Source organism: Hemicordylus capensis, chromosome 1, assembly GCF_027244095.1.
Source record: "Hemicordylus capensis ecotype Gifberg chromosome 1, rHemCap1.1.pri, whole genome shotgun sequence".
NCBI classification, from domain to species: Eukaryota; Metazoa; Chordata; class Lepidosauria; order Squamata; family Cordylidae; genus Hemicordylus; species Hemicordylus capensis.
Window position 1 is genome coordinate 382,200,480 of NC_069657.1, and position 27,984 is coordinate 382,228,463.

Sequence of the window (27,984 nt, forward strand, 5' to 3'; positions counted from 1 at the left end):
CCCGCCCGCACATGTTTCTTCCCCTGCTCGCTTGGGTTTTACCTGCAGCTTCCGCTCCCTCCAGAAACTTCACCTACAGGAGGGAGAGAGCGTAGGGGGCTTCGATCAATACCAAACCAGGAAGTGGAGAAGTAAGCCGAGAAGGAGGGTGCAACAGCGACCCGGACTGGGGGGCGGGGGTTGCCCGATCGCAGGGACACAAACGCTTGCAGACCCAGGCGCGCAAATTCCTGCAAGCTCGCCTTGGCTTGTCCCATCCTCCCCGCGTCCCCTCTCCCAATGGCTTCTCCCGCGGACCTTCTGCCTGAAGGTAAAGTCTGCCTGTTCTTTTGTATTTTGTGCGTGCGTCTATCTGGTAGAAGAATGAGTGCAGTGCTTGTGCGTGCGTCTTTTGTGGCCGGGGAGAATGAGGCTTCTCTGGAATGGGCTGGGCTGGGCAGGGCAGACGCGGGAAGGCGGGTTCCTGGAGTGGCCAGAGGTGCTGACGGACGGGTGGGAGGGCGGACTCACTGGGTGGACATTGATCCTCCCACCTGCGCGGGGGCCACTCTTGTTGCAAGCTTGGAGCAAGAGGCGGAGGCAGCCATAACGCGAGTCCCTCTCGAGATGTGAGTCTGTTTTGGCAGCGGCAATGCCCGTCTTACACCGCGGAGAGGTAACACTACTTCTCCCTCACCTCAAAACAATACGAGGTCCGGCTCTCTCTCAAGTCCGCTACAGAAGAGTCTTGCAAAAAGAGTTTGGCTTTGAGCGAGTCCAGGGTTTCCCTGCTCCACCCTAGTGTACTGAGAGAGGTTTTTAAAAAGCGTTTCTGTATCACCTCACCCTTGAGGATCTCAAAGGACCTGATGAATCATTCGCTCAAACACTAAATAAATTAAGCCCTGCAGCATCCCTCTGAAGTGCAGCAAAATTACTGTAAAAAGTTGCCTTCTCCTGTAACTTCTGCGAATTCCTCTCTATATCCTTCAGCACTAACACATTTCTACCTGTCCTGAACATAATTTGGCTATAAACGTTTTTAAAATTAAATGACTTACAGAGGGGTTGTTATGTTAGTCTGTTGCAGCAAAACCAGCAAAGAGCCTGGTAGTATCTTAGAGACTACCACATCTTTTTCCCCCAGCATAAGCTTTCATGGACTAGAATGGACAGATGCATGAAGTGTAATCTGCATTTGGCAGGTGGATCTATATATATACACACGGCCACAGAAAACATGAGCAAAATAATAAAAGATGGGGTCAAAGGGCTATTGGATGGAAGAGTTAGTGGCCATTATTGTGTGACGGGACCATTAAAAAGTAAGAGAGTAGTACAGTGACAATTTACAACATTCCGGAGATAAAGCAGTCCTCCTGGTTATGAGCCAGTTCAGACGATACTGGCCCAACACATGAAAAAATGGGGGGCAAATCAAGAACACACCCTTAGGACATCCTCCACTGATGTTCTGGTGCCCTCCTGGCACATGCTTTGATTGTGTGTGAGGGCTGTTCATCTGAATGACCCCTAAATACATGCTACAAATAGTTGCTTAAACAAGGGATGTGCCAGAAGGGCAATGGACATGCTCTTGGCAGAACCAGGGCCAGACTGGGGGCATTGAGAGGGCGGTGGAATGTATGTGGGGAGGGCGCCAGGTTTAGAGCAGAATAGGTAATTAAGGGTGGGAGTTGGGGTGCAGGGGCACCGCATGGGTAGGATGCACCGGGAATATGCCCTGTTGCCCTGTGGGCCAGTCCGAGCCTGGGCAGAACCCTGCTTTCTCCGTGTGTGCTGGGCCACCATCATTTGAACCAGCCTTATGCTAGGTTATTTAAAGTATTGTGAGAACAATGGTTCCCTGTTAGATTCTGAATGGGTGTACATAGACCTGTGAACAATGGTACCAAATGACCACGGAATGAAAGAGGTACAGTGAGTGGTGAGTGACTATTCTTATGTGAGGCTACACACATAAAATAAGTATAATCATGACTTACATCAGCAATAGTATGTGATCATACAGACTTCCTGGCTAAAATTAAATGAGTAAATGAATACCACACCACAAAATTCAGGCACGGATGACTAGAAATATTTTTTTAAATGGAGAATACAATCATCCTATATAATAAGATGCTTGGTGTCTGTGTCCGTGTCTTTTTCGGATGTTCTGCTCATGCGTGGTGCGCGTGCGCAGAATACGGCGAGGGAGACACGGCCGCAGGCGCCGGCCACCATGTTGGCCGGGTGGCAGACAAGCGGCGGGCCGAGGAGAAGCGGCCACCGCCGATGCCGGGCGGGGGGAGGAGCAGCGGCAGGCCGAGGAGAAGTGGCCGCCACCGGGCGGCCGTACCGGAGACAAGCGGCCGACGCTGGACGGCTGGGCAAAGCGAGGAGGCGGCGGGGGAAGCCGGGCGAGGCGGCAGCGGCCCCGGATGGCGCCGGCCCCAGCCGGAGGAGGCGGTGGGCCCGGGCGGGAGGAGGCGTCGGGGGAGGGCGGAGAAGGCTACTAGCGCCCGTTAATTTAACGGGCTGAAAGATACTAGTAACTGTATAACAACAATAATCCCTTTGCCTTTCTAGTGCATTATTAACTAAAATATATAGTTTCAAATGTAATGTGAATTATCAAAGTACACAAAACAGAATTGATATGTCAACTAACACTTTATTGTGGCATCCTGTTCATGTTTGTACTGAAATGAGTCCTACTTATTGCCATAGGACGTACTTCCAGGTAATTGTGCATAGGACTGCAGTGGGCTGAAGTCCTTTGCACACTTGGCTAAGTCCCTACGAACTTGATGAAACTTGTACCTGACTAAACATAAACTGGTGTGTATGCTGCAATCCTGCACCTACGTACTTGGACATAAATGCCATTAAAATCAAAGGTAGTTCCATGGATATTTCCTGTTTGGGGTCTTAGAATTATATTAAAGAAATATACTGGTAAACGTCTTTATCAACACTTTAATGCAAAAAATAAATCACATTTCATCATCATAGAATATGTGTTAATTATTTTAGGAAGGAGAGTGTTTTGTTTAATAAGGACTTTAAAGAATGAAGCTTAGAAAGTGCAGTTTAGGTTGGAAATCACATGATGCTTCTTTAAACAGAATGCTATCTTGAAATTTATTATGGTAAGAAGTATAGGAATGTAGTTTCTGGTGTCTTCTATTCATTGCATAGGGAAGACAAAATGAAAGTAAAAACAGAACTGATGAAAATTCACTAATGGCGCAGCAGGGAATTAACTTGCCTAGGGAACAAGAGGTTGCTGGTTTGAATCCCTGCTGGTATGTTTCCCAGACTATGGGAAACACCTATATCAGGCAGCAGCAATATAGGAAGATACTGAAAGGCATCATCTCACACTGGGCGGGAGATGGCAGTGGTAAACCCCTCCTGTATTCTACCAAAGAAAACCACATGATTCTGTGATCACCAGGAGTCAACACCGACTTGATGGCGCAACTTTACTTAGTTAGAGGAAAACAATGTTAGCAATGGTAGTTAAGAAACAGCCCTGTTGGTTAAAGTTAGAATATATATTTAAAATGTTTAAATATTTATCTTATCCTACATATCTTTTAATGATAACCAAAAGCAAATCTGGGAAGAGGAACAAAATAACAGATATATGTTCACATCTTGGGGAGTGGGGGGATAAAACCAGAACAGGCAAAAATGTTCCAGAATGCTAAATAATGTGAGTGAGTGAGAGAGAGAGAGAGAGAGAGAGAGAGAGAGAGAGAGAGAGAGAGAGATGCAAACAAACTAAAAAGCTGTGTGGGAAAAGATGACTCCAAAACACTCATGTTTATATTTTAAATAATCCTCATCCGTTATGGAAGTCAGTATGATTTTTGTCTTCCCTTAGATAAACTGTCAACAAAAGAGGATGTATAATATCGAATTACTGATCGTTACATTTGTAAAATTATATCAGAAAACCCACTTACTGAAATGCATGGATCAGGGATAATGGTGCAAAAGGGCCACAAAACCTGTCCAATTTCAGAATCTTATCCAAAAGCTGAATTGCAGAGAAGATGCTTGACCAGTCTTTTAAAAAAAAAAAAAGACACCATGGAACGGAAGTCATGTTTGAGCTTCATAAAGCAAAAGAAATAAGAGATTAATGGGGGATTGGGAAAATATCCAGTACTGGCAGCATTTTTAGTTATCTTTATTTATCTATGCTGCTTTCATTATATTCCATCAGCTGACTTTCAGAAGTTTAGATTCTTTTGATGTGATGAACATGGAATTTCTTTTACTCAAGTTTTTGGTTCAGATCAACAATTGTAATTCTTTTAACTGTTAGAAGAGTCATCAATAATTCACAGACACACTAAATCACAATATACAGCAGAAACCCATTTCTGGTGCTCTAGGTATCTTACATGGAACCAGGACACATCAGCTTCAGTGGGTCTTAAGTCCTAGTCAGAAGCCATATTCAATGTTCAATGCATGTACAATCTGTGTACAGCTTGCACATGTACAGTTCAATTTGCACATTACATCCAATTCACATACAATAGTAAATTTACTCTCTGTATCGTGTATTTGATTGGGCCTGCACTCAGGTTCACTTTTTAAGGTATGCATGCAAATTCATTCAGAAAGAACAACTCGGAGAGGAGAGCTGGTCTTGTGGTAGCAAGCATGACTTGTCCCTTTGCTAAGCAGGGTCCACCCTGGTTGCATATGAATGGGAGACTAAAAGTGTGAGCACTGTAAGATATTCCCCTCAGGGGATGGAGCCATCCTTGGAAGAGCAGAAGGTTTCAAATTCCTCCCTGGCTTCTCCAAGATAGAGCTGAGAAAGATTCCTGCCTTCAACCTTGGAGAAGCCGCTGCCAGTCTGTGAAGACAATACTGAGCTAGATAGACCAAGGGTCTAAATAAATAAATAAGGGTCTGACTCAGTATATGTCAGCTTCCTATGTTCCTTTGTTCCTGATGTGTATATATGTACAGACATTTGTACAGATGTACAATATAACATCTGAATAGGAGTTTACTTTCAAGGTAATATGCATAGGATTGGGCTGTTATAGTCAAAGCGGCTCTTATTTTCTTTGGTAATTAGGCCTGGTCTTGGAGCCAGTTTGGAGGTGAGCCGGACACATGGGATAGTCCTCCTGGAACAGAACTTCATTAGATAAGCATGTGAGGACAAAACCTATTTGAATTTATCCCCATGTTTCTTGTGCCTACAAACATTAAAGAAACATTAAGGAGAAGGCTTCTAGCCTTCTTCCTGAAATGCTAACTTTGAGTGTACCTTAACCAGAATCTTCTTCAGACATTGGGATTGTTCAGATGAACACAAACCTCTACACACAATAATGTTGCGGCCGCAGCAAGAACTCACCTGTCCCAACGTCACTAAAGGACATGCCAATGCAATGTGGGGAGTGTTCATTGGAATTGCCCCTCTACATGTGCTACAAAACCCTGGGTTCTTGGGATTCTCCATTTGAAAAATAGGCATTTTGAGGCTCCGAACCAAAGAGTCATGATCAGTACATTTAACTGAATGTTAAACGTTTGAATTCAAAATGGGGGGGGGGGGGACGGGGGACCTAACTCTCTACTAATGATTCTGTACAGCTGCTTAAGGGTAAAGTGTGCCGTCGAGTCGGTGTCGACGCTTGGCGACCACAGAGGGAGCCCTGTGGTTGTCTTTGGTAGAATACAGGAGAGTTTTACCATTGCCATCTCCCACGCAGTATGAGATGATGCCTTTCAGCATCTTCCTGCTGCTGCCCGATATAGATGTTTCCCATAGTCTGAGAAACATACCAGCAGGGATTCAAACTGGCAACCTCTGGCTTGGACAGCCTTTTTGCTTCAGCAGCAGATGAGAAGTTCTTCTTTGATCAGCATTGCTGCTTTTTGGGAATTATGGATGAAGAGGGTAGAGGACAGGCCTTAGTTGTAAGGGAGGTTTCAAGCAACAGACATGGCAGCAGGAGAAGTTGGCTGAGGGGGACTCAATTAGACCCGAGGCTAAAGTGTAATGGAGAGGTTCCACAACTCTGCTTATTTAATTTTCTAATGTGAATGCAGTATGAATTAAAGGATTTTTTAAAATCTGATTTATTGTTTGTGCTTAATTGCGAAATTCAAATGTATGCTCTTTGAGATTGTATTGTGTTTTGGAGCTCATTTCTAAAGTAGTGTGATATCTAAATTCACAGTTTTAATACATTTGATAAAATCAGTAACTTTAGTATCTTAAGTGACACTGTTTCATAAGCACATGGCATCAGGCTCAATGAGGAGTGTAGCTCTGATTGATTTCATATGAAAGTAAAAGCTGAAATAAAACCAATGGGCAGAAAAAATAGGGAGCAGTATTAGAAATTGAAAACACACATATGAAAAGCAAGCCTCAAGCTAGTATAGATGTGTATGCACCCAAAGGAGATTTAGACGCTCTATGTGCCATAGCCTTCCCAGTGACAACTCCCAGTGTCTTCCCTGCTAACTGAGCTAAGAGGCACCTTTTAAAAGTGGCGATTCTCTTTATTAGCAGAGGAAGAGCAACTGGCCCTATCCAGCCCCAGCACAGCATCCCTCCAGTGGCTGTTGCTGGTGTCTCCTGTGTTTCTTTTTTAGACTGTGAGCCCTTTGAGGACAGGCAACCATTTAATTCATTAATTAATTTCTGTATGTAAACTGCTTTGGCAACTTTGGTTGAAAAGTGGTATATAAATACTCATCGTATTCATATTCGTACGTGCAGATCACCTGGTGCAGATATTAGCGGAAGAGAGGAGCCCTGGTTTCCAGCTGCCCCAGGACAACGGGGTCTTCATTTTGGGGCATGGGCAAGGGTGCACATGTCCACATGGGCAGACTGGCTGACAGGGCCTGTGTTTAACAGTTATTTGGTAGCAGTCACCAAGACCGAGACAGTACTCGCTGAAGTACACATCCCCATGGCTTTCCTCCGTAGAGCATCCTTGCTCTGTTCTGAGCCCCAATGGCCTGGCACTCTTGTGAGAGAGCGGTCTGTGGGATAATGGGTGGCCAGCACTTGAGTACCACCTAGTAAATTTGAAATGGAGCCCGATCTGCTCCTTGGTTTTCCTCAGAGCTTAGGGCGATGAAGCAACTCGGACGACAGCTGGAACGACGCTGGAGGAAGAGTCGTGATGAATCCGACCGAACATGGGCTAGAGCCCATTTTAAGGACTACGCCGTGGCGGTGGGGGCGGCGAAGAAATGCTTTTTCTCCGCCTCCATTGCGTCTGCTCTGTGCAGACAAACAGAGCTGTTTCGTGTGGTAAAAACCTTGCTCCACACATCCCCCCAGACAATGGGGGCGGAGTCATCTACAGCTCTTTGTGACCAGTTTGCCTGTCACTTTGCAGATAAAGTCGCTCGCATCCGTGCCGACCTGGACTCCAGAGTTTTTGCAGTTCCGGCAGACGTGCCTCTGGTACCATCTGGTCCCGTTGTGTTGGATTCTTTTTGGTTGGTGCATCCTGAGGATGTGGACAAGATCCTGGGCAGTGTGTGGGTGACATCTTGGACTCTTGACCCTTGCCCTTCATGGCTAATAAAAGCTGCCAGGGAGGGGACAGGTAAACGGTTGGAGGTGATCATTAATGCTTCATTAAGGGAGGGCAGGATGCCATCGTGCCTCAAGGAGGCGGTGGTAAGACCACTATTTAAAAAGCCCTCCCTTGATCCCTCCAACCTGAATAACTATAGACCTGTGTCTAACCTTCCTTGTTTGGGCAAGGTGATGGAGCGTGTGGTGGCGTCCCAGCTGCAGAGGGTCTTGGATAATACAGATTATCTGGACCCTTTTCAATCTGGCTTCCGCGCCGGGTATGGAACTGAGACTGCCTTGGTCGCTCTAGTGGATGACCTACGCCGGGAACTAGACAGGGGGAGTACGTCCCTGTTGGTTCTGCTGGACCTCTTGGTGGCGTTTGATACCATCGACCATGGTATCCTTCTGGGCCACCTCTCGAGTATGGGAATTGGAGGCACTGCGTTGCAGTGCTTCTGGTCCTTTCTTGGGGGGAGGGTCCAGAAGGTGGTGCTGGGGGACTACTGCTCAGCCCCGTGGCCGTTGGCCTGTGGGGTCCTGCAGGGATCGTCCCCCATGCTGTTTAACATCTACATGAAGCCACTGGGAGAGGTCATCCGGGGACTTGGACTGAGTTGTCAGCAATATGCGGATGACACTCAGCTCTATCTCTCCTTGTCATCTGATCCTAGGGAGACGTTGGATGTCCTGAATCGGGGGCTGGAGGCCATGATGGGTTGGATGTGGGCTAATAAACTGAAATTGAATCCGGATAAGATGGAGGTACTGTTGGTCAGTAGGAGAGCCAATCGGGATGAGGAGATTTTACCGGTTCTAGATGGGGTTGCACTCCCCTTGAAGGAGCAAGTACGTAGCTTGGGGGTACTACTAGACCCGGCTCTGCTTTTGGAAGCTCAGGTGGAGGCGGTGGCCAGGGGTGCCTTTGCACGGCTTCGATAGTGCGCCAGCTGCATCCCTTTCTCAAGAAGGCAGATCTGGCCACGATTACCCATGCCTTAGTCACGTCGCGGCTGGATTACTGTACCGTGCTCTACATGGGGCTGCCCTTGAAGAATATCCGGAAACTGCAGCTAGTGCAAAACGCGGCAGCTAGGGTTTTATCCAGAGCTGCCCGTTGGGAGCACATCACGCCCATTTTGAAAGAGTTGCACTGGCTGCCAGTTCGTTTCCGGGTCCAATTCAAGGTGCTGGTTTTGACCTTTAAAGCCCTTAACTGTTTGGGCCCGGTGTATTTGAGGGACCGCCTGCTCCCAAGGGTTGCTGCCCGCTTGACGAGGACATCTGAGGGGGCCCTCCTCCGGGTGCCGACAATGAGAGAGGCCCGGCTGTCGTGCACCCGGGACAGGGCCTTCTCTGTTGCTGCCCCCAGACTTTGGAATGCTCTCCCAGTGGCCATTCGCTCCTCGGACTCCATCACGGCTTTTAGAAAGCTTGTTAAAACTTGGCTTTTTATCCAGGCTTTTACATAATCGTTTTTACTGATGCTTCTGTGTGTTTTTACCTGTTGTATTGTTTTTATGCTAGTATTTTATAGATTTTAAATTTGGTCTGTTTTTATATATATATTTTAGCTTAATATTTTTATTGTCTTTTATTGTATGTTTTAACTTTTGTAAACCGCCTTGGGGTTGTATATAATTTATAGGCGGTATATAAATGCAACAATAAATAAATAAATAAATAAATAAAATATTAGTGCCTTCTCATGAGCAAGCCTAGGGACCAATAACCCTGAAGGGGAAGGGGCTGGGCCCTCCTTCCCCAACATTTCTGTGGGGGGTGGAAAGAACTGTACTGTTCAACTTTGAGGCTGCCTTTTAAACCTGACTGCGGGCACCTGCCCCTGCCAAATCTTCCCCTCCCAGTACTGTGATGGGGTCTACTACCCATGTTGCCACCTGGAGTGTTTATGCTTGTGCACACACCACTTTCTTGGGGAGCAAAGCAATTAGTGCCCGTCCTGTCATCCCATCCTATTTCCTTCCTGATTGCCTGGCAGGGGGAGCAAGGGACAGAGTGGGAAGAAGGAACGCCCCCAAGTGACTGTACAGCTTGACAGGCTGACAACTGCTGGATGGGGAATCATTGCTGGGCAGCTCCATAGTTGCATAGGTGACAGGAGGGGTGGGGCTGGTTCTCAGAGAGGCAGCCAGTGAGAAGCACCACTGACATAGACCTACTGTATCACGTCCCTGGGTGGGTCTGTGCTGCCGCCTCTATGATTGCACATAATGCATCAGAGGCCAAACCGGAGGTCTCAGTGGCAAAACTTTGTGCAAACTGAAAGTTCAGTTTGGAGTTTGGTGAGGTAAACTGGGGGTAATATATGCCACGAGATCGTGGTTTCACAGTTTGGTGTTACGTATGAACCAGGTCTATGTTGGAAGAAATGAGAACAATAAAATGTTTATGGAGGAGGTGCATTGTGTTTCAGTTTTAAAGGGACACAGAAGTCACCATACCTAAAGAAAGACATTGTAGAACTGGAAAAGGTGCAGAAGAGGGCAACCAAGATGATCAGGGGCCTAGAGCCATTCCTTATGCGGCAAGGCTACAATACCTGGGGCTTTTTAGTTTGGAAAGAAGGACATGATAGAGGTCCATAAAATAATTAATGGTGTGGAGAAAGTTGATAGAGAGAAATTTTTCTCCCTCTTGCATAACTGTCCTCTTGATCCTTGCCTGACATGGATTATACTATCTGGAAGGGAGGCTGTGGTAGAAGGCCTGGTAGAGATCATAAATGCTTCCCTGTGGGAGAGCAGGATGCCCCCTTGTCTGAAGGGGGCAATCATTAGATCGCTTCCGAAGAAGCCTGCCTTGGATCCCTCAGAGTTAAGCAACTACAGGCCTGTTTCCAACCTTCCATGGCTGGGCAAGGTGATTGAGAAGGTGGTGAACTCCCAGCTCCAGGCAGTCTTGGAGGAAACTGATTATCTAGACCCACTTCAAACTGGCTTTTGGGGTGAAGTCTGCCTTGGTCAGCCTGATAGATGATCTCCAATTGGGAACTGACAGAGGGAGTGTGACTCTGTTGGTCCTTTTGGATATCTTGGCGACTTTTGATACGATTGATTGATTGGTTGTTAAATTTATATACCTCCTTTCATTAAAACAACCCCAAAGTGGATACTATTGACCATAGTATCCTTCTGGAACGTCTATGGGGATTGGAGGTGGGAGGCACTGCTTTGCAGTGGTTCCACTCCTACCTCTTGGACAGATTCCAGATTGTGTCCCTTGGAGACTGTTCTTCTAAATCTGAACTTTCCTATGGTGTCCCTCAGGGCTCCATATTGTCTACGATGTTGTTTAACATCTACATGAAACTACTGGGAGAGATCATCAGATGCAGGGTGTTATCAGTATGCTGATGGCACCCAAATCTACTTCTCCATGTCAACCTCATTGAAAGAAGGCATAACCTCCCTAAATGCCTGCCAATGCCTGGAGGCAGTAATGGTCTGGATGAGGGATAACAAACTGTGGCTGAATCCAGATAAGATGGAGGTACTTATTGTGTTGGGTCGGAACTGGGGAAACAATATTGATCTGCCGGATCTGGATGGGGTCACATGCCCCCAGAAGGAACAGATATGCAGTCTGAGGGATGCTTCTGGATCCGAACCTCTCCCTGGTGTCCCAGGTTGAGTCGGTGGCCAGAGGTGCTTTTTATCAGCTTCTGCTGATATGCCAGCTGCGTCTGTTTCTTGAGATAAATGACCTCAGAACAGTGGTACATATGCTGGTAACCTCTAGGCTGGATTACTGCAATGCGCTCTATGTGGGGCTGCCTTTGTACATAGTATGGAAACTGCAGTTGGTCCAAAATGCGGCTGCCTGGCTGGTCTCTGGATCAACTAGGAGAGACTATATTACTCCTGTGTTGAAAGAATTACACTGGCTGCTGATATGTTTCCGGGCAAAATACAAGGTTCTGGTTATGACCTATAAAGCCCTAAACAGCTTAGGCACTGGGTATTTAAAGGAACATCTTCTTCACCATGAGCCCCACCGCCTGTTGAGATTATCTAGAGAGGTTCGCCTGCAGTGGCTGCCAACTCATTTGGCGGCTACTCAGGAACGGGCCTTCTCTGTTGCTGCCCCTGTACTTTGGAATGCACTCCCTGTTAAAATAAGAGTCTCCCCATCTCTGGCAACTTTTAAAAAGGCACTGAAGACACATTTATTCACCCAGACTTTTAATTAGATTCATGGTTTAAAATTTTAATGCTGGTTTTAAATGATTGTAATGTTAATGTTTTAAATGTTTAAATAATTTTAATTGTTTAATTGAATTAATTTTTATTTTTATTGTTAAATTGATTTTGATTGTTTTTATTTGTTGTAAACCGCCCTGAGCCATTTTGGAGGGGCGGTATATACATTAAATCAAATCAAATCAAATCAATCAATCCATAAATAACACTAGAACCAGGGGTCATCCCATGAAATGGATTGCCAAGAAATTTAGGACCAACAAAAGGAAGTACTTTTTCACACAAAGCATAATCAACTTGCGGAATACTCTGCCTCAAGATGTGGTGATAGCCAACAACTTGCATGGCTTTAAGAGGGGTTTGGCTAACTTCATGGAGGAGAAGTCTATCAACGGCTACTCGTCTGAGGTCTGTAGGCCACCTCCAACCTCAGATGTAGGATGCCTCTGTACCAGTTGCAGGAGAGTAACAGCAGGAGAGAGGGCATGCCCTCAGTTCCTGCCTGTGAGCTTCCCTCCAGCATCTGGTGGGCCACTGTGTGAAACAGGATGCTGGACTGGATGGGCCTTGGGCCTGATCCAGTGGGCAGTTCTTTTCTTATATGTGCCCCTTTAGTTAAGGCAAGTAGCAAAAATTAAAAATAAATCTGCCATTATAAGCCTCAAAATTCTATTGCTAATAAATATAGGACAGGAAACAGAGAGTAGGTATAAATGGACAATTCTCTAAATGGAGGGAAGTAAGAAGTGGGATCTCCCAGGGATCTGTACTGGGAGATCTGTGCTTTTTAATTTATTAATAAATGATCTAGAAGTTGGGATAAGCAGCGAGTGGCCAAATTTGCAGATGACACCAAACTATTTAGAGTAGTGAAATCCAAAAGGATCTTTCCAAACTGGGTGAGTAGGCAACAAATGCTGTTCCATGTTGATAAGTGTAAAGTGATGAATATTGGGGCAGAAAACCCCAACTTCACATATACACTGATGGGGTTCACATATACTACTAGTCTGAGGACTATAGGCTACCTCCAGCCTCAGAGGCAAGATGCCTCTAAATATCAGTTGCAGAGGAGCAACCGCGGGAGAGAGGGCATGCCTTCATCTCTTGTCTGTGGGCTTCCCAAAGCCATCTGGTGGGCCAGTGTGTGAAACAGGATGCTGGATTAGATAAGGCCTTGGGCCTGATCCAGCAGAACTGTTCTTTTATAGGATTGTTGTAGTACCAGGAAATCCTTTTCCCCTAATGTGACTATTCTGTACATTTATGTATTCAAATTGTATGTTGCATATTCTTAAATACTCATTTAAAATTATTCATAAGCTCTAATATATGCTTTAAATTTGCAATTTGTTACTAAAAGGTTTTAACAATCACATTTTAAACAAAGGTATGTTGCACCTTGTTTGAACAATTGTATTTCAGTTTTGGCCAAAACCACTTCTGGCAGACAATCATCTGTCATTAAATTTATGAAACTTATAATTACATAGTTTTTCATGATTAAAAAAAAATCGGGTAGAAGAAGCTTTTAAAGATCATAATGAGATCTTTATGATTGTTTTAAAATGATCATTTGGTTTTAAAATGAACATTTGCCTGGATATACTGTAAGCACCTTGCTCCCCATGTCAGGGTGCTGACTGCAGTAGGGTTCACCGCAGCTTGGATTCTGGTTTCCCTTGGAGGAAATCACCAATTTTATGGAGGGTTTATGGTATTTTTGTAGTATTTCGTTTACATTCAAATATACAAGATGAGGATTAGGTGGAGCTGAAATAGCAGAGTATTGCCATAAATCAGCAACAGGTAACATCAGTTCTCAGAAAGCCAGTCCTTACACCCCAAGATGCTTCAGTCCTACTCAGCTATTTCATTCCAGGCTTTCTAAAATCTCTGAGTCTCTGAGGTTGTTCACATGACCTTTGAGAGTGCCAGGGAGGGAGGGAGAAGTCAGGATAGCACCTATCTTCACCCCAGATGATCGGCTTGGTCCTGGGGCTGTGCAGCTTGAGTTCCCACACGAGCTGCGCTTTCGCAATCCGCACGGCATTCTGGAGGCCAGGAAAACACTGCCTGCCCTCCAGAAATCCCACAATGCACCACGTGATGAGCACAGTGCATTAGGGGATTCCCCGTGAGCTGAGCAGACACATGACCTAAAGCCCCAGCAGACACATGACCAACGACTGAGGTAAGAGGGTGCACATGTACCCTCCTACCTCAGTAAAAGCCCTGGTAGAAACCCTGGGCTTCCTGGCAAAGCAGTGCCAGGATTGGCATCAACCCCAGCACTTCACATGGGGTAGGGCTGCTCGTGTGAACAGCCTTTATGTCTCCTAGCCTGTTAGGTTTACCTTCTCACTGACCATGCATACACCCCTCACCAAAGGGGTGGAGAAGTGGGGTGCTGAGCCACCTCACCCTCTCAAACCAGCCCCATTTGTAAGGTGAAACATATGTGCAGCTTGCAAGACTATTAACGAGCCTCAGCTGCTTGGGTATGAGCAGCGGCTCTCTCGCCTCCTGATGGTGTTCCAGCTGTAATTGAGCCATGTGGGCTGGTCATTCATCCTGTGGGGGAGAGAAATCCCCAGCCCAGGTCATTCGCCTGGTTGGGGATTTTCCTCCTCTACCAGAGGAATGACCAGCTCACACAGCTCAATTACAGCTGATGCGGGGCCAAGAGGCAGAGAGCGAGTGGCTGCCAGTACCCAAGCAGCTGTGGTTCATTTTCCGCCCCTCCAACTTGTTAGCACAGGTTATGCCTGTATTAATGACGTCCCACTCAGGATCTTGCATAGCCATCAGCACCACATTCTGAAATTTCCGGAGTTCCCCGGAACAATTAATTAATTTTCTGCCTAACAAAAGAGTTGGCCAGTGTTCTTCTGGGCTAGTGAACTATATTTTTCTGAAGATCAGGTAATAAAAATGGACACTTAAAAAGAGTAAGGAATATAAATTAAAACCCTTCTTTGTTTTGTTTCCAGCAGATCTTGCAGTTAAAGAACCAGTAGAAGATACAGATCCTAGCACTTTATCCTCAGAAGAAGAAGTATGTAATTTGTAGAATTTGTTATAATGTCAGTATGGTTTAGTCTGTTGTTTTAAATGTTGGCTACGATGTTACAGTTTAATACTTACTGAACAGGTTCATGAATGACTGAATGTTATTGAATGAACTTAGACACAGCTGGTAACAGACTGTGTGACTTTCATTAGAAAATGTAGAATCCTCCCTGATATCTGTTTGACCTGTACATGAGAGTTTTCCTTCTGTGTTTGACATAGTGCAAACTTGCACTATATGTGACCCATGGATGGGGCAGCTGAAGATACTTAAACACTTGAGGCGAAGCAAAAATGACAACTCATCCCTCTGCTGAAACATTTTTTAGAGTGCAGGAGTGGAGGTGCGGAGAAGCTGCTTGCCGGGAGCCTCTTTTTGTCATTTTGACCCCCTTTCACAAGGAGATGAGGGCAATGAGCAGAAGTCTGCAAGCATCCTCTTCTTCTCTTTAACAAAGCCTTGTAAGGATTGGAAGGAACAGGAGCACCCAGTCTGACCCTCACACAGCCTAATGGGGGGGAGGTTGCCACAGTTGCCCTCCTCACACTGAGCCTTTAAAGCAGGGTTTCTCAACGTGTGGGTCCCCAGATGTTATTGGACTTCAACTCCCATAATCCCCAGCCTCAGTGGCCTTTGGTTGGGAATTATGGGAGTTGAAGTCCAATTACATCTGGGGACCCACACGTTGAGAATCCCTGCTTTAAAGGCTTTGCAAGGGTTAGATCAGAAGCTCCCACTTCAACCCTTGCAAAAGCTCCACTCAAGGAGAGAAGGTTGTGAATAGCCCCCTCCTTGTGCAGAGCCCTTGTAAAGACTGGACTGGAACAGATGCTCCCGGTCTCACCCTTGTAAAGCCTTGCTGGCAAAGTGAGCTCCCTTACCCTTGCTGGTGGTGGTAGTGGCGGCGGCAGCAGTCACCACACTTCCTGGCCATGTCCTGACCTCTGCCTGTTAAGAAGCTAGAGCGGCAGGAAATGCTTTTTTGCCACATCCTGCCCCTCTAATTTCCCCATTCTCAGTCTTTTGAACAATTAGGGGTGGAATGCAGAGGATGGGGAAAGCAGTGATGGTGCCTGGTATGCTGGGGGGGGGAAGGCTTTTGGGGCTGAGGTGAGTCTTGGTGGAATAAGGAAGCTAGAGGCAATGGTGGGTCCACAGAGACAACCAATCCACTGCTCTAGGCATCCACTTCACCACATTAGCAGGGTGCCTTTGCCCACAAAGCCAAAATCAGCTCATCAGCAAGCCTGGCAAAGGCCCAATAACCTGCAGATTTCTCTCTCTCCTGGTGTAGTACTGCCAAAACAGCGGGGGGTGGTAGTCCAGTGTTTGGAAAGGGCCAGTGTTAGCATTTTGTCAGGTCAGCAGAATATCCTGGCAGGGCTGAACTGTGGGCAGCAGCTGGGTGGCACAGCACAGGGCTTAGAGCTGGGACTGGGAGAGCCAGGTAACCAGTCAGGGCTCAGGGATCAAACCAATAGTCAGAGGTCAGGAATACACCAAGCAGATTGAGCCAAGCAGACAGTCAGGAATTAGGGGTCAAATTGGTAGCTAGAAGCCAAGCTAAGCAGACAGATCAATAAAGCAAGGAGACCTTGATATTGAGGCAAAGCATGCCTCAGACAGGAAGCTGCTTCTTGTCTTCTTGAGAACCAATGATTGATCCCATAGGGCAGGGCTTGCCCAGGGCCTACATCAATGGCTCCCTACCTGGGCTCCCCCAGATGTTGCTGAACTACAACCCTCAGCATCCCTGATGCTGAGGGTTGTAGTTCAGCAACATCTGGAGAAGCCCAGGTTGGGAACTACTGGCCTACAGGCTTAAAAATCTGCTGTAGTGCAGCAAGCTGCCACAAGAGGCAGCAACATGCAGAGCCTCAAACCAGACAGAACATGATGGGGGCCACCATTACTGCCATTGCTGGACCCACCTAATATGGTTTTCCTTTATGGCACTCCTTTCTGTTCCAATGTAGCTGGAGCTATAATTTTAACTCCTCCACAATACACCTGACCTAGCACTCTGGAGCAATGCTACACGAAGGGCATTGTGAGAGAAACTGTGATGTTGGTTCCTGCTCAGTCTTACTGCTTCCAGCCACTGCCCAATAAGCTCACAAAGGCCCCATGGTACAGGGAGGAGCGTTGCTGCTACCCAGCACTGGTTATGCTGCTGCTGCTGCTGCTGCCACCACTTGTGTCTTAAGTCCACAAGGGCCTACTCATATGGTGGGTACTGAAGTAAGAGGGGGTTCGCCAAGGGGTCAGTTGCAGCAATTTGCCCCTCAAACCTGGAGCCAGCCCTGACCTGGCAAACAGAGCCATTTTTGGAAGGGCGTTCTATAAATCAAACAAACTAACTAAACAAACATCAATCTGTTATTAGTGGGCTGTGCTTAGCTCAGTGGGCCGCAAGTTGTGCATTCTCCTGATAAAGAAGTCTGAAAATAAGTAGTTTGTCAAAATGTTTCTGGGACAATTGTGAATACCGTTGTCTCCCCCTTTCACCCCGGACAGACAGAAAAGTATCCTGTTCAAGACACAGCACTGCCAAAAGGTAAGAGCAGAAAATAATAAATTCTGATGTCTATATTTTTGTTATTGTGTTAAACTTAAAATAAGTAGTACAGATATGAATGTCACTTGATACCAATGTAATACACTGAGTTTCTCAATATTCTAATATAGAAAGATTCATTTTTTTCCAAAAGCTAATTGGCTGGGTCTGAAAAAATCTCGTACAGGAGACCCCACATGCACTGTGGCTTTATGGTCCTCCCTTTTCCACTGCAGCTCTTTGCACTGCCCAAGAAGCTACTTCTAAAGATTAGGGGATCATTATTTTGAAGAGACCACCACTCTGCTTGAAAGTGATTCACCTGGAAAACATCGGCAGAAGCGGGCTGGGGGGGGGGGGACCAAGCCTGGCCTGCTCTTGGGCTTTTAATGATAGTTTGATATTCAGTAATAGGAGAGGAAAGCTGGTCTTGTGGTAGCAAGCATGACTTGTCCCCATAGCTAAGCAGGGTCTGCCCTGGTTGCATATGAATGGGAGACTTGATGTGTGAGCACTGCAAGATATTCCCCTCAGGGGATGAAGCCGCTCTGGGAAGAGTAGAAGGTTTCAAGTTCCCTCCCTGGCTTCTCCAAGATAGGGCTGAGAGAGATTCCTGCCTGAAGCCTTGGAGAAGCCGCTGCCAGCCTGTGAAGACAATACTGAGCTAGATAGACCAATGGTCTGACTCAGTATATGGCAGTTTCCTATGTTCCTAATTGGAAGTTTTTCATGGCAAGGAAATAAATGTTTAGCAGCTGATAATTGCTGTAGATAAAAGGTAGATAAAAAGGATGTCAGATGTTATTACCAACTTTAGATGCAGCACAGGCAACATTGTGGCTTAGCAGGCGAGTCTGACAGTACAGATGTCCTGGGACAGGGCTAGTGCATAGCAGGGGTGTTACTAAGTATTTAAAAATCCTGGGCCCACAGCCCCCCTTTTAATATGTGAACTATTAAACTCAATCATACCCCCAAGAATAATTACATATATTTTTTAAAGACTCTAATAAGATAATACAGCATCTATGAAGGTGGAAGCAGCAGAGAACTAGGAGCTCTCTCTCATGCTCTGTGCAGGTGCTTCCACTGCTCCACTTCCTTTCTGGAAGAGGTCATGGAGAAGGGAGGCAGCTGATGAGATTTGGAACTCTGAGCAATTCACTGGGGTCCTGTGTCGCTTGAGGCCACCTCCTAATGATGCCCATGCTGTTAGTGTTTTAATTCAGGAAAGAGGTGATGAGCATAACAGGGAGTGGGGATTCTTCACTCATTATGTGTGCACACAAGGTTTCATTGATGTTAAAGCCCATGACTGATGATGTCCCTTGTCCCTTGGCTAGTTATTTCCGCTGTCTCAGGTATGTGGAGCTCTAGGTGTGCTGGCACTGATGATGCTGAATATTATGGGTGAAACTGCATGTCTGTGGACAACTTCTCTTCTGCTGCTGCTGCATATCTTGAATTGTCATCACCCTCGCTAAATTTTTAGAAAATGATGTTTTTATATCAGGAGGGCTGAATGTTAATAACATTTCAGAATGCTTGTCTTTTAGATGAGGAGTATCAAACAGAAAAAGTGACATTGGAAATAGCATCCATTAACATTAGGAGCCTAACATCAGATTCAGGCCTGATACAACAGGTAAAGAAAACACTGTTAAGCTATCATGTTAGAAAACTCATTAGGACACAACTCTTCAAGTCTTATGTACACTAACATTTTAGCATTGGTTTATTATTTGGGGCTACTACTGGAAATGTTATTTCAATCTGATGTGTAAATGTAAATGGGGTGGGTGGGTTTCAACAACCAGTTAAATTCTTTAAATACTGGCAACACAGGAATATAGGAAGCTGTGAGTCAGACCATTGGTTCATCATCTAGCTCAGTATTCTAAGGCCCTTGGCTTTACAGATGACAAGTGAGGTGGTAAGGCTTTTAGGAAAGGAAATCTGGTGGTCAGGCATTGCACTCTGAAAACTGGATTCGGCTTACAGTGAACTTTAAAGATAAAGTAGTGAAATGTATTTTTTCATACAAATGTTTTGCTGTATTTAGATTTGCAGAAGCCATGTTTTGCCTTTAGGTTATACTGGCTTTTCTAATCTTCTATCACATGCAAGACAAATTTGTAGTTTTGTCTGGTCTTGCCATTTATTAACAGGCAATAAAAGAGTCTTGTTAAATGGCAATATTTTATGGCTAGTTACAGTACTTTTACAGTATAAATGTACAATACACTGGATAATGTGCCCCAGAATGGACATAACCTTTCCTGCAAAACTGATATTTTAGGAATAATTGCATGCTATATGTGAAAAATATTTCAACTCTAGACTTTAAAGCACAGCTGGCCAACTTTATATATGCGCCACAGGCACCAGCAGCAGGAGTTGTGGCAAGCCTTAAAAGGAGAGGAGTGTCTTGAGCCTGGCTCCAGCAGAGACTCTGGCCGGTTCCTGCCAGCCGCTCCAGCACTGCTCCATAGAGCACAAGCTAAAGTATACAAGGGCTGCGTAGATTTCAGTGCATACTGGGGTGGCAGGATCTCAGCCTTTAGACTGGTGGCACACTGGCCATAAAAGGATGGACACACTGGTTTCAGAGATATCTCCTTTAGGTATTAAGCAAAACCTGGTATTATAATGTGAAACCAAGCAACACAGAATCTTATCCCCTTTTGCACTTTACTCTGACATCCCCATCTAGTACACAGTGCCTAGCTTGATTTAATTTCCCCCCATTCCTGTTCAGTGTTCTCACTGATATGATCAGAAGATCAGGTCAGCTCCATATATGCATAAACAGACATTTGGAATACCAAAGGGGTACTCAAACTTTGATCCCCAGATGTTGTTCGACTACATCTGCCATCATCCCCAACCACAATGGCCAAGGCTGGACCGAGGCCTTTGCGATGTGGTTAGGGATGATGGCAGTTGTAGTCCAAAAACACCTGGGGACCCATACCTGATAACCTCTGGAATAGAATATTGGTCAGTAGGGTTGAATAGGATGACCCATTAAGCATATGATTTAGCAAAGTGCAACTGCACTTTGCTAGATGTTGTCATTCCCTTTCACATGGGCAACTCCTCTTCCTTTAAACAGGGTTTTATCTGAGGTTTATTCCTGTATTACAGGATAGATACCTGGCTACCACCTACCACCAAATTGGGAGATTCCTATTAGGTGGTGTTTAACTCATGGATCCTGAGTGAGGCCTGCACCATGTTTTGTGTAGCATTCCAGAGGTATCTGGCTGGCTACTATTTAAAAACAGAATGCTGAACTAGATGGGCCCTTGATTTGATCCAGCAGAGCAGTTCTTAGAAAGGAGCTGCTTGCTGTAGGACATTTTTCTAGGTTACTGGAATTTTCAGACAATCCACAGAAAGGAAATCTGAAACTAGAGCAAGGGTAGTCAACTTGAGACTCCCCAGCTGTTGTTGGACTACAATTCCCATCATCCCCTGCTGCATTTGTGACAGGGAATGATGAGAGTTGTAGTCTAGCAACAGTTGGAGAGCCTCAAGTTGGCCTCTCTGCTCCAGCCCCTCACCTGCTCTAAACAGCATTCAGGCTGCTTCTGTTACAGTGCTACATCTGTGCTTTAGTTCTGATTCCCTAAACAGTAGCATTTCTTCTTCTCCTTTCTCCTGCCTGCCCATCCTATTGAATCTAGACCAGGGTTTCTTAACCTTGGGCCCCCAGATGTTGTTGGACTACAACTCCAATCATCCTCAGCCACAAAGGTCATGTCTGGGGTGATGGGAGTTGTAGTCCAGCAACATCTGGGGGCCCTAGGTTAAGAAACCCTGATCTAGACCCAGAATTTCCATATTAAACTTGACAAAAGTTACATTACTGGTCATGTTGCCATCAGTTACTGTTCTCTTTGTTCTGGGGAAGTGTCTGCTAGGCCTGAGGCAGTAGGAGGGAGCACACACTATCTCATCCTGTCTGGTTTTTTTCATCTTGTGTATTAAACTTTAGGGGAATGGGGAACATTAGAGACTTGAGTACTAGCAGTTGTCGATGTTCTCTCCTTCCTTCCCTTCTCCACCACTCCCAGTCTCTAATATGAATATCAGCTGAGCGACATTTCAAAGTCCTCAGTTGAACAGCATTTGGATTTTATGCAACTCTAATTTAAAAAAAAAATTTTTTTTACATAACTCTGGAAAATAGAAACCCCTCGAGGGAAATACCCCTGGCTCTGATAGAGGTGTATCAACTCTCTGTTTAGCATATAATTTTGGAGTTTTAGATATGTATCAGATGCAGTATAAGGATAACATTTTCAAATTAGTCGGTATCCTAGAAGAATGGAGTATAGTGTGGTGAGCACTGAATATAAATTGTGCCATTTAAGAGAAAGGTGTGGAAGGTTGTTCTTCCCCGCCATAACATTCTAAAATCAGATTAGACATAGTGTGCATAGTTATTATGGCTATATCACATAAATTATCTATGTAGCTTATTTGAAATGGATTTACTGATGAAATTAAGTGTAGGTGGGTAAGGGTGTCTGGTTACAATGTATTATATAACTACATAGTTTACCTGTATTTGCATGCACAGCTTATGATCTGCTCCAGAGTGTTCTGTGATACTCTCGGGTGAATGACGCTACACAAAAGCCAACTGTACTTTACTGCAAATATCTAAAGGGAAAACCCCTACTGCTTTCATCTTTAAAGCTGCAATAAAAGTGGTGGTTGGGGGTGCGGGGAGAAGTGCTTCATCTGGGCTTATAGCTTCATGGTAAGAGCAGAAGCTGCAGCTGTTAATTTTTTTTAAAAAAAAACCTCTCTCCTTTGGCACATTCAGTTCTTCTTGGTCTCAGAAATTAGGTGCCTCCATTTTGTCCAGGAGCATTACTTCTGAGAAACTTAACTTGTTGCATTATTGTCCATACAGTTTAAACTGTTTCACAGATACCTTCTTCTAGTTAGTTAAATATTTTTCAGTTACGTATTTTTCTCGATTCAGGCTTCATAGATGATTAAAATAAAGTTCCCATCCTCTCTTTGAACATGATATTAATTCAAGATTATTTTTGTTTGTAGCCAGAAGAAGATGATGATAGCCAAAGTAGTACTGGCGAATCACCTACAGGTAATGTATTAAAGGTGTGCCAATGAGTCGGTGTCGACTCCTGGTGACCACAGAGCCCTGTGGTTGTCTTTGGTAGAATACAAGAGGGGTTTACTATTGCCATCTCTCGTGCAGTATAAGATGATGCCTTTCAGCATCTTCCTATATCGTTGCTGCCCAATACAGGTGTTTCCCACAGTCTGGGGAACAAACAGTGGTACATCTGTTGGTAACCTCCAGACTTGACTTCTGTAATGGGCTCTTCGTGGGGCTGCCTTTGTACGTAGTTCGGAAACTTCGGTTGGTTCAGAACACGGCAGCCAGGTTGGTCTCTGGGTCATCTCGGAGAGACCACATTACTCCTTTACTGATGGAGCTACACTGGCTGCCAATAGGTTTCCAGACAAAATAGAAAGTGCTAGTTATAACTTATAAAGCCCTAAACGGCTTAGGCCCTGGGTATCGAAGAGAGCGTCTTCTTCACTACGAGCCCCACTGCCCATTGAGGTCATCTGAGGAGGTCCGTTGCCAGTTACCGCCAACTTGTTTGGTGGGGACACAGAGACAGGCCTTCTCGGTTGCTGCCCCGAAATTGTGGAATGTGCTCCCTGCTAAGATACAATCCTCCCCATCTCTGGCAATTTTTAAAAAACACCTGAAAACCCATCTTTTCGCCCAAGCTTTCTCAGTTTCCTAAATTTTGTTAGGTTTTAATCTCTGGTTTATTTTTAAATTGTTAAATGGTTTTAAGTTTTTTGTATGTTTTTAACTTGTTTTATGCTGCTGTTAACCACCCAGAGATGAAAGTTTGGGGTGGTGTACAAATTTGATAAACAAACAAACATACCAGCAGGAATTCGAACCAGCAACTTCTTGCTCCCTAGACAAGTTACTTCCCTGCTGCGTCATTAGGTGGCTACAGGTAATGTAATGTATTGCCTATACCCAAATACATGTAGTACCTGTCCTCCTTTATTCTCTATATGATGCTGAGAACTGTTCTTGTATGAAGGGAGTTATCTTTATTATGTTGACTATCAGAATAGCTTCTTGTATTTTATATGTCTGTGCTCTAATGTAGCACAGTTCCTTAGGGCAGACTCTGACAAAATGTTTGATGGTCACAGGGCGACTTTTTAAATTGATCCTGGGAAAGGATAAGTGGAGAAGATTAATACTGGACTTGCTTGTCCTCATAACTTGTTTGGGGACGAGTCTATTAGTACAAATGCCTTGCATTGTTATTGGGAAAGCTAAGAGAATAACAAATTCTGATAATGTTATCATAAGCATATGCTCACAGAAACGCTTGAGAGTGCCATCCTGTGATCATCAAACATCAGAGTGGAATTAACCTTCTGTTTTGATTATGTGGGCCATAGTTTAGTGATATAAAGGTAAAGTGTGCTGTCGAGTTGGTGACGACTCCTGGCGACCACAGAGCCCTGTGGTTGTCTTTGGTAGAATTCAAGAGGGGTTTACCTTTGCTGTCTCCTGCGCAGTATGAGATGATGCCTTTCACCATCTTCCTATGTCACTGCTGCCCAGTATAGGTGTTTTCCATAGTCTGGGAAACATACCAGTGGAAATTTGAACGGGCAACCTCTGGTTTGTTAGTCAAGTCATTTCCCTGCTGCACCAGAGGTTGCTGGTTTGAATCACCACCAGTATGTTTCCTAGACTATGGGAAACACCTATATCAGGCAGCAACAATATAGGAAGGTGCTGAAAGAAAGGCATCATCTCAGACTGCACGGGAGGAGGTAATGGTAAACCCCTCCTGTATCCATCCAAAGACAACCACAGGGCTCTGGTCGCCAGGAGTCAAAATCGACTTGACAGCACACTTTACTTAGTTCAGTGAAAGAGCACATGCTTTACCTGTGTAACATCTTGGGTTCAATTCTTGGCATCTCCATTTTAAAAGGATCTCAGGAAGAGGGGCTGGGAAAGACCCTGGCCTGAGATCTGGAAGAGCCACTGACAGTGGGAGTGCACAATATTGGTCTAGACCAGGGGCAGGCAACCTTGACTCTCCTGCTGTGGTGGAACTACAACTCCCATCATCCCCAGCAACAAATTTGCCAGGGGAAGATGAGAGTTCAACAGCAGCTGGAGAGACAAGGTTGTCTACTCCTGGTCTAGATGGACAAATGACTTGATTCTGTATAATCCAGTGCCATATATCCACTTGATTCCTATGCTCTTTTTATAGTGCATAAAAAGATTCAGAGCAAATTAGGTATGCCTGTTTGTTTCAGAAATAGTGTGTGTATCACATTATTCTTCGGCATTGCAAGCACTGAATGTTACATGTCAGAAAACATAGCAATAATTCCCCAATATAACTATAATTCTAGCTTTGAAGAAACCATGCACTGAAAATGGCACCTGCTCCTTATATATATCTCACCAACCAACCATCAGTGACTTGCTCAATGATGAAGACTTGTTGTATATGATGAGGATAAAGTTGGATCCATCTCACCCAACAGTGAAAAACTGGAGAAACTTTGCCAGCAAATGGGGAATGACCTATGATGAATTATGTTTCCTGGAACAGAAGCAACAGAGTCCCACCCTGGAATTTTTGCTACGGAATAGTGACAGAACTGTGGAACAACTTATTGATCTATGCAAATTATATCAAAGAGTTGATGTTGAGAAAATGCTACTGAAGTGGGTGGAGAAAGAATGGCCAAAGAGAGGGCACGGAACCTACCAAAATAAGTTCTAAGTGACAGAAAATATCTAGTCCATTGTATTTCTGTGGTGGAAAAGATAAAAAGCAGCAGGGCTTGGTTTGCTTTGCCACTGGTGGGTGTGGAGTTTTCCTTTGCTAGAAGAAGGACCCACAAGCTCATTTTTACTACATAAAATATCTAACATATTTGTGTACCTAGCCTTTGTAGTGACAAGCATGGATTTAAATATGAATTGGTGTCTTTGCAGGTACCTTCAATTTATTGTTTGCTGCTTATAGAGATTTCCAAGCAGCAAGTGAAGAATTAAAGTCAGAGTATGCTATTTAGGCCAGCCAGTCAGCCAGTTTTTGCTGTTTTACAAACCTTAATGCTCTCCAATTCCTGCACTGCTTCCTCAAAAAATGGTGTTAAAAGTAAAGAGGAAACAGGAATCTGGACTCCTCTTTAAAGAAGAGTGCATAGCTGTACTCTCAATGGTGTAAATACATTGGGTTTGTTCCATCCCTTTCCAAGATTCCTACATTCATGATATGGAGAAGAAAGCAGAACAGATCTGGGATATCATCATATGACTTCACTGAACATTCTAGTGGGAGATATTATTTTGTCTAAAGATCTGTGCAAACAGTACAGAAATAAGACATATGCTTATTGCCTTTGTTCGTATTACTACAATTTCACTACTACAGTTTAAGGCCCTGGATTGAGCAGATGACACAAAAATTGTGTCAGCTTCACTCTGCTGTTTCTTTTAACAGCTATTGTCAGCAAATACATTCCCTTTACTTAAAGATGGCTTTTCTCCTACTATCTTAACTATTTGATGTCATTCAGATCTTTCAAGTTCTGACATGTTTAATAAAAATAAACCCTGGTATTTCCATGTTTGGAACAATCCATTTTTGAATTCATTTAATATTTGGAGATTTTGCTTTGAGAAATTAATTTAGAGAAAGTATGTAAACAACTTTAAGATTAAATTAATTTGTGCTGCATAAAGCAGTGCCTTTAGGGTACACAAGCCTGTATTGTGGGTAGAAGAATTGTATGAAGTTCACAGAGAATTTTCAAGTCCCAATACTGCTTGATTGTTTCAGAGTATTCAAGTTTGCCAGTGTCTCTATGGTTTAGATCTTTTAGCTCCTTTGAATTAAAGTGGTTAGATCTCAAATGTGGGTAATATATTAAAATCTTTTAGGAGTGATTATGTTAATTGGAACTGCTATTTCCCTGTGGCAATTAGAAGATATATTCTAACATGTTTCAGAGACAATTTGAGAACTAGTGCTAGAACAGGTTCTTACACAGCACTTATCTTACAATGTTTTAATCACAATTATGAGCAATATATTAATAACATTTAGTGATACTATTAAAAATTTCCCAGAAATTAATGTTTAGATTAAGTAGAGTTATTTGGCATAGAATATGCATTGGTTTATGTAGCAAGGCACAATGGTGGGCAGTGTGCCAATTCTGAGTTTAAAATCACATGCTGTTTGATTACATTGCAGGTCACTACAAATTCAAAGGGTAAAACAGTAAGTGGGAAGTTAAAAAGGGATCCCTTGTTAAATATCATGAATCAGAGCAGAGCTAATGAGAAACCACAGATTCAAGGCCAGTATTGTCAAGAATTAAGGCCTAAGAATCAAGGCTGTTTGTTAACTTTTCCCAAAGCCTGAGGCTACAGTCCTCCTAAGCATGTTTACTTCAATGGGACTTACTTCCAAGGAAGCATTCTTAAGACTGGAATATAATTTTCAGGCATGCTGAGTCCTGAAAATTCAACTGAAAATCAATCAGAGTAGAAGGTGTCTCCTAGGTGAAGAACACTTTTTAGCTGGGAAGTTCAGCTATTTTGCTAACTCAAGCAGAGTTCATCACAATGCAGACTCTCAGAACAGTAGCACATTCAAGCAGCTAGACTTGAAAGCAGATTGAAACCTAAGTCAGAGAGTTCGTACTCCTCTTACTGTCCCTGTTACTAGCATAAATATCAGATTGTTGATATAAATATGCTGATTGTTTTTTAAAAGTTGATGCTACATTGATAGGTTTAATATTCTTCCGTTCACAAGGTCTGTTCTGTATGAAGCATCAATTTCAGTGGCACCTTTGTTATATGTTTTAGTATACCATTGTATATGATCTTAGTAGAAGAACCAAATCCTGATGTGTTAATTATAATTTGATTTAGTGCTCCATGTTTCGTTTCTGAACTACTGTTGCAATTATTTAAGGCAAATGCCTTCATCATTCAAAAAGACTCTACAAATTAAAGATGTGTAAAATCTAGACTACAGCCTTAATGGAGGACACAGTGGGAGTAACACAGATGTAGAGCTATGATCCAAAGGCCCTTGTGTGCAAGGATCTCATGGACATCATTTCCGTTTCTGCACTTCTCAATAGAAGAACCCTCTTCATTAATGGATGAGCTCTGTTGAACTATGGTAGGCATATTCATAAATTTATTTTCTCCAGTGATTCACTATAGTAAATAAACTGAATGTAACAGTATACTAACTACCAGCCTTTATGGAGATCAGTTCTATTTCATATCAGATAAAATAACCCACACATTGTGAAATTGTTCATTCCTGTCCATTGCAAACATTAATCAGGGCTTCTTACTAACTAACTTCTCTTGTTTGCCTTCATGAATACACACATAATGAGTTTGTTTTGAAATTACAGTGATATTCCACATTCTGTAAAACCACTATGATGATGAAGGAGCAGTTTCTTT

At 44.1% G+C, this 27,984-nt stretch overlaps 1 protein-coding gene across 2 annotated transcripts; it reads left to right on the plus strand.

Annotated features, from left to right (window-relative positions):
• On the plus strand, positions 1–27,748 carry EDARADD (EDAR associated via death domain). Of its 2 annotated transcripts, none has more exons than XM_053283784.1 (6): positions 1–310; positions 14,787–14,851; positions 17,384–17,423; positions 18,980–19,068; positions 22,500–22,548; positions 24,888–27,748. In XM_053283784.1, exons 1-6 carry the CDS (start codon positions 280–282, stop codon positions 25,262–25,264), a joined length of 651 nt encoding a protein of 216 aa, XP_053139759.1. In that variant the 5' UTR covers positions 1–279; the 3' UTR covers positions 25,265–27,748. The 2 variants fall into 2 exon arrangements, with proteins under 2 accessions (XP_053139759.1, XP_053139760.1); XM_053283785.1 differs by having other exon boundaries at positions 14,790–14,851.
• The last annotated feature ends 236 nt before the right edge of the window (positions 27,749–27,984 follow it).

Coding starts and splice junctions, on each gene's coding strand:
- EDARADD (XM_053283784.1), top strand. CDS start 280: ATGGCTTCTCCCGCGGACCTTCTGCCTGAAG. Junction 19,069..22,499: donor ATTCAGGCCTGATACAACAG/GTAAAGAAAACA, acceptor TTTTGTTTGTAG/CCAGAAGAAGATGATGATAG. Junction 22,549..24,887: donor TACTGGCGAATCACCTACAG/GTAATGTATTAA, acceptor CTATAATTCTAG/CTTTGAAGAAACCATGCACT.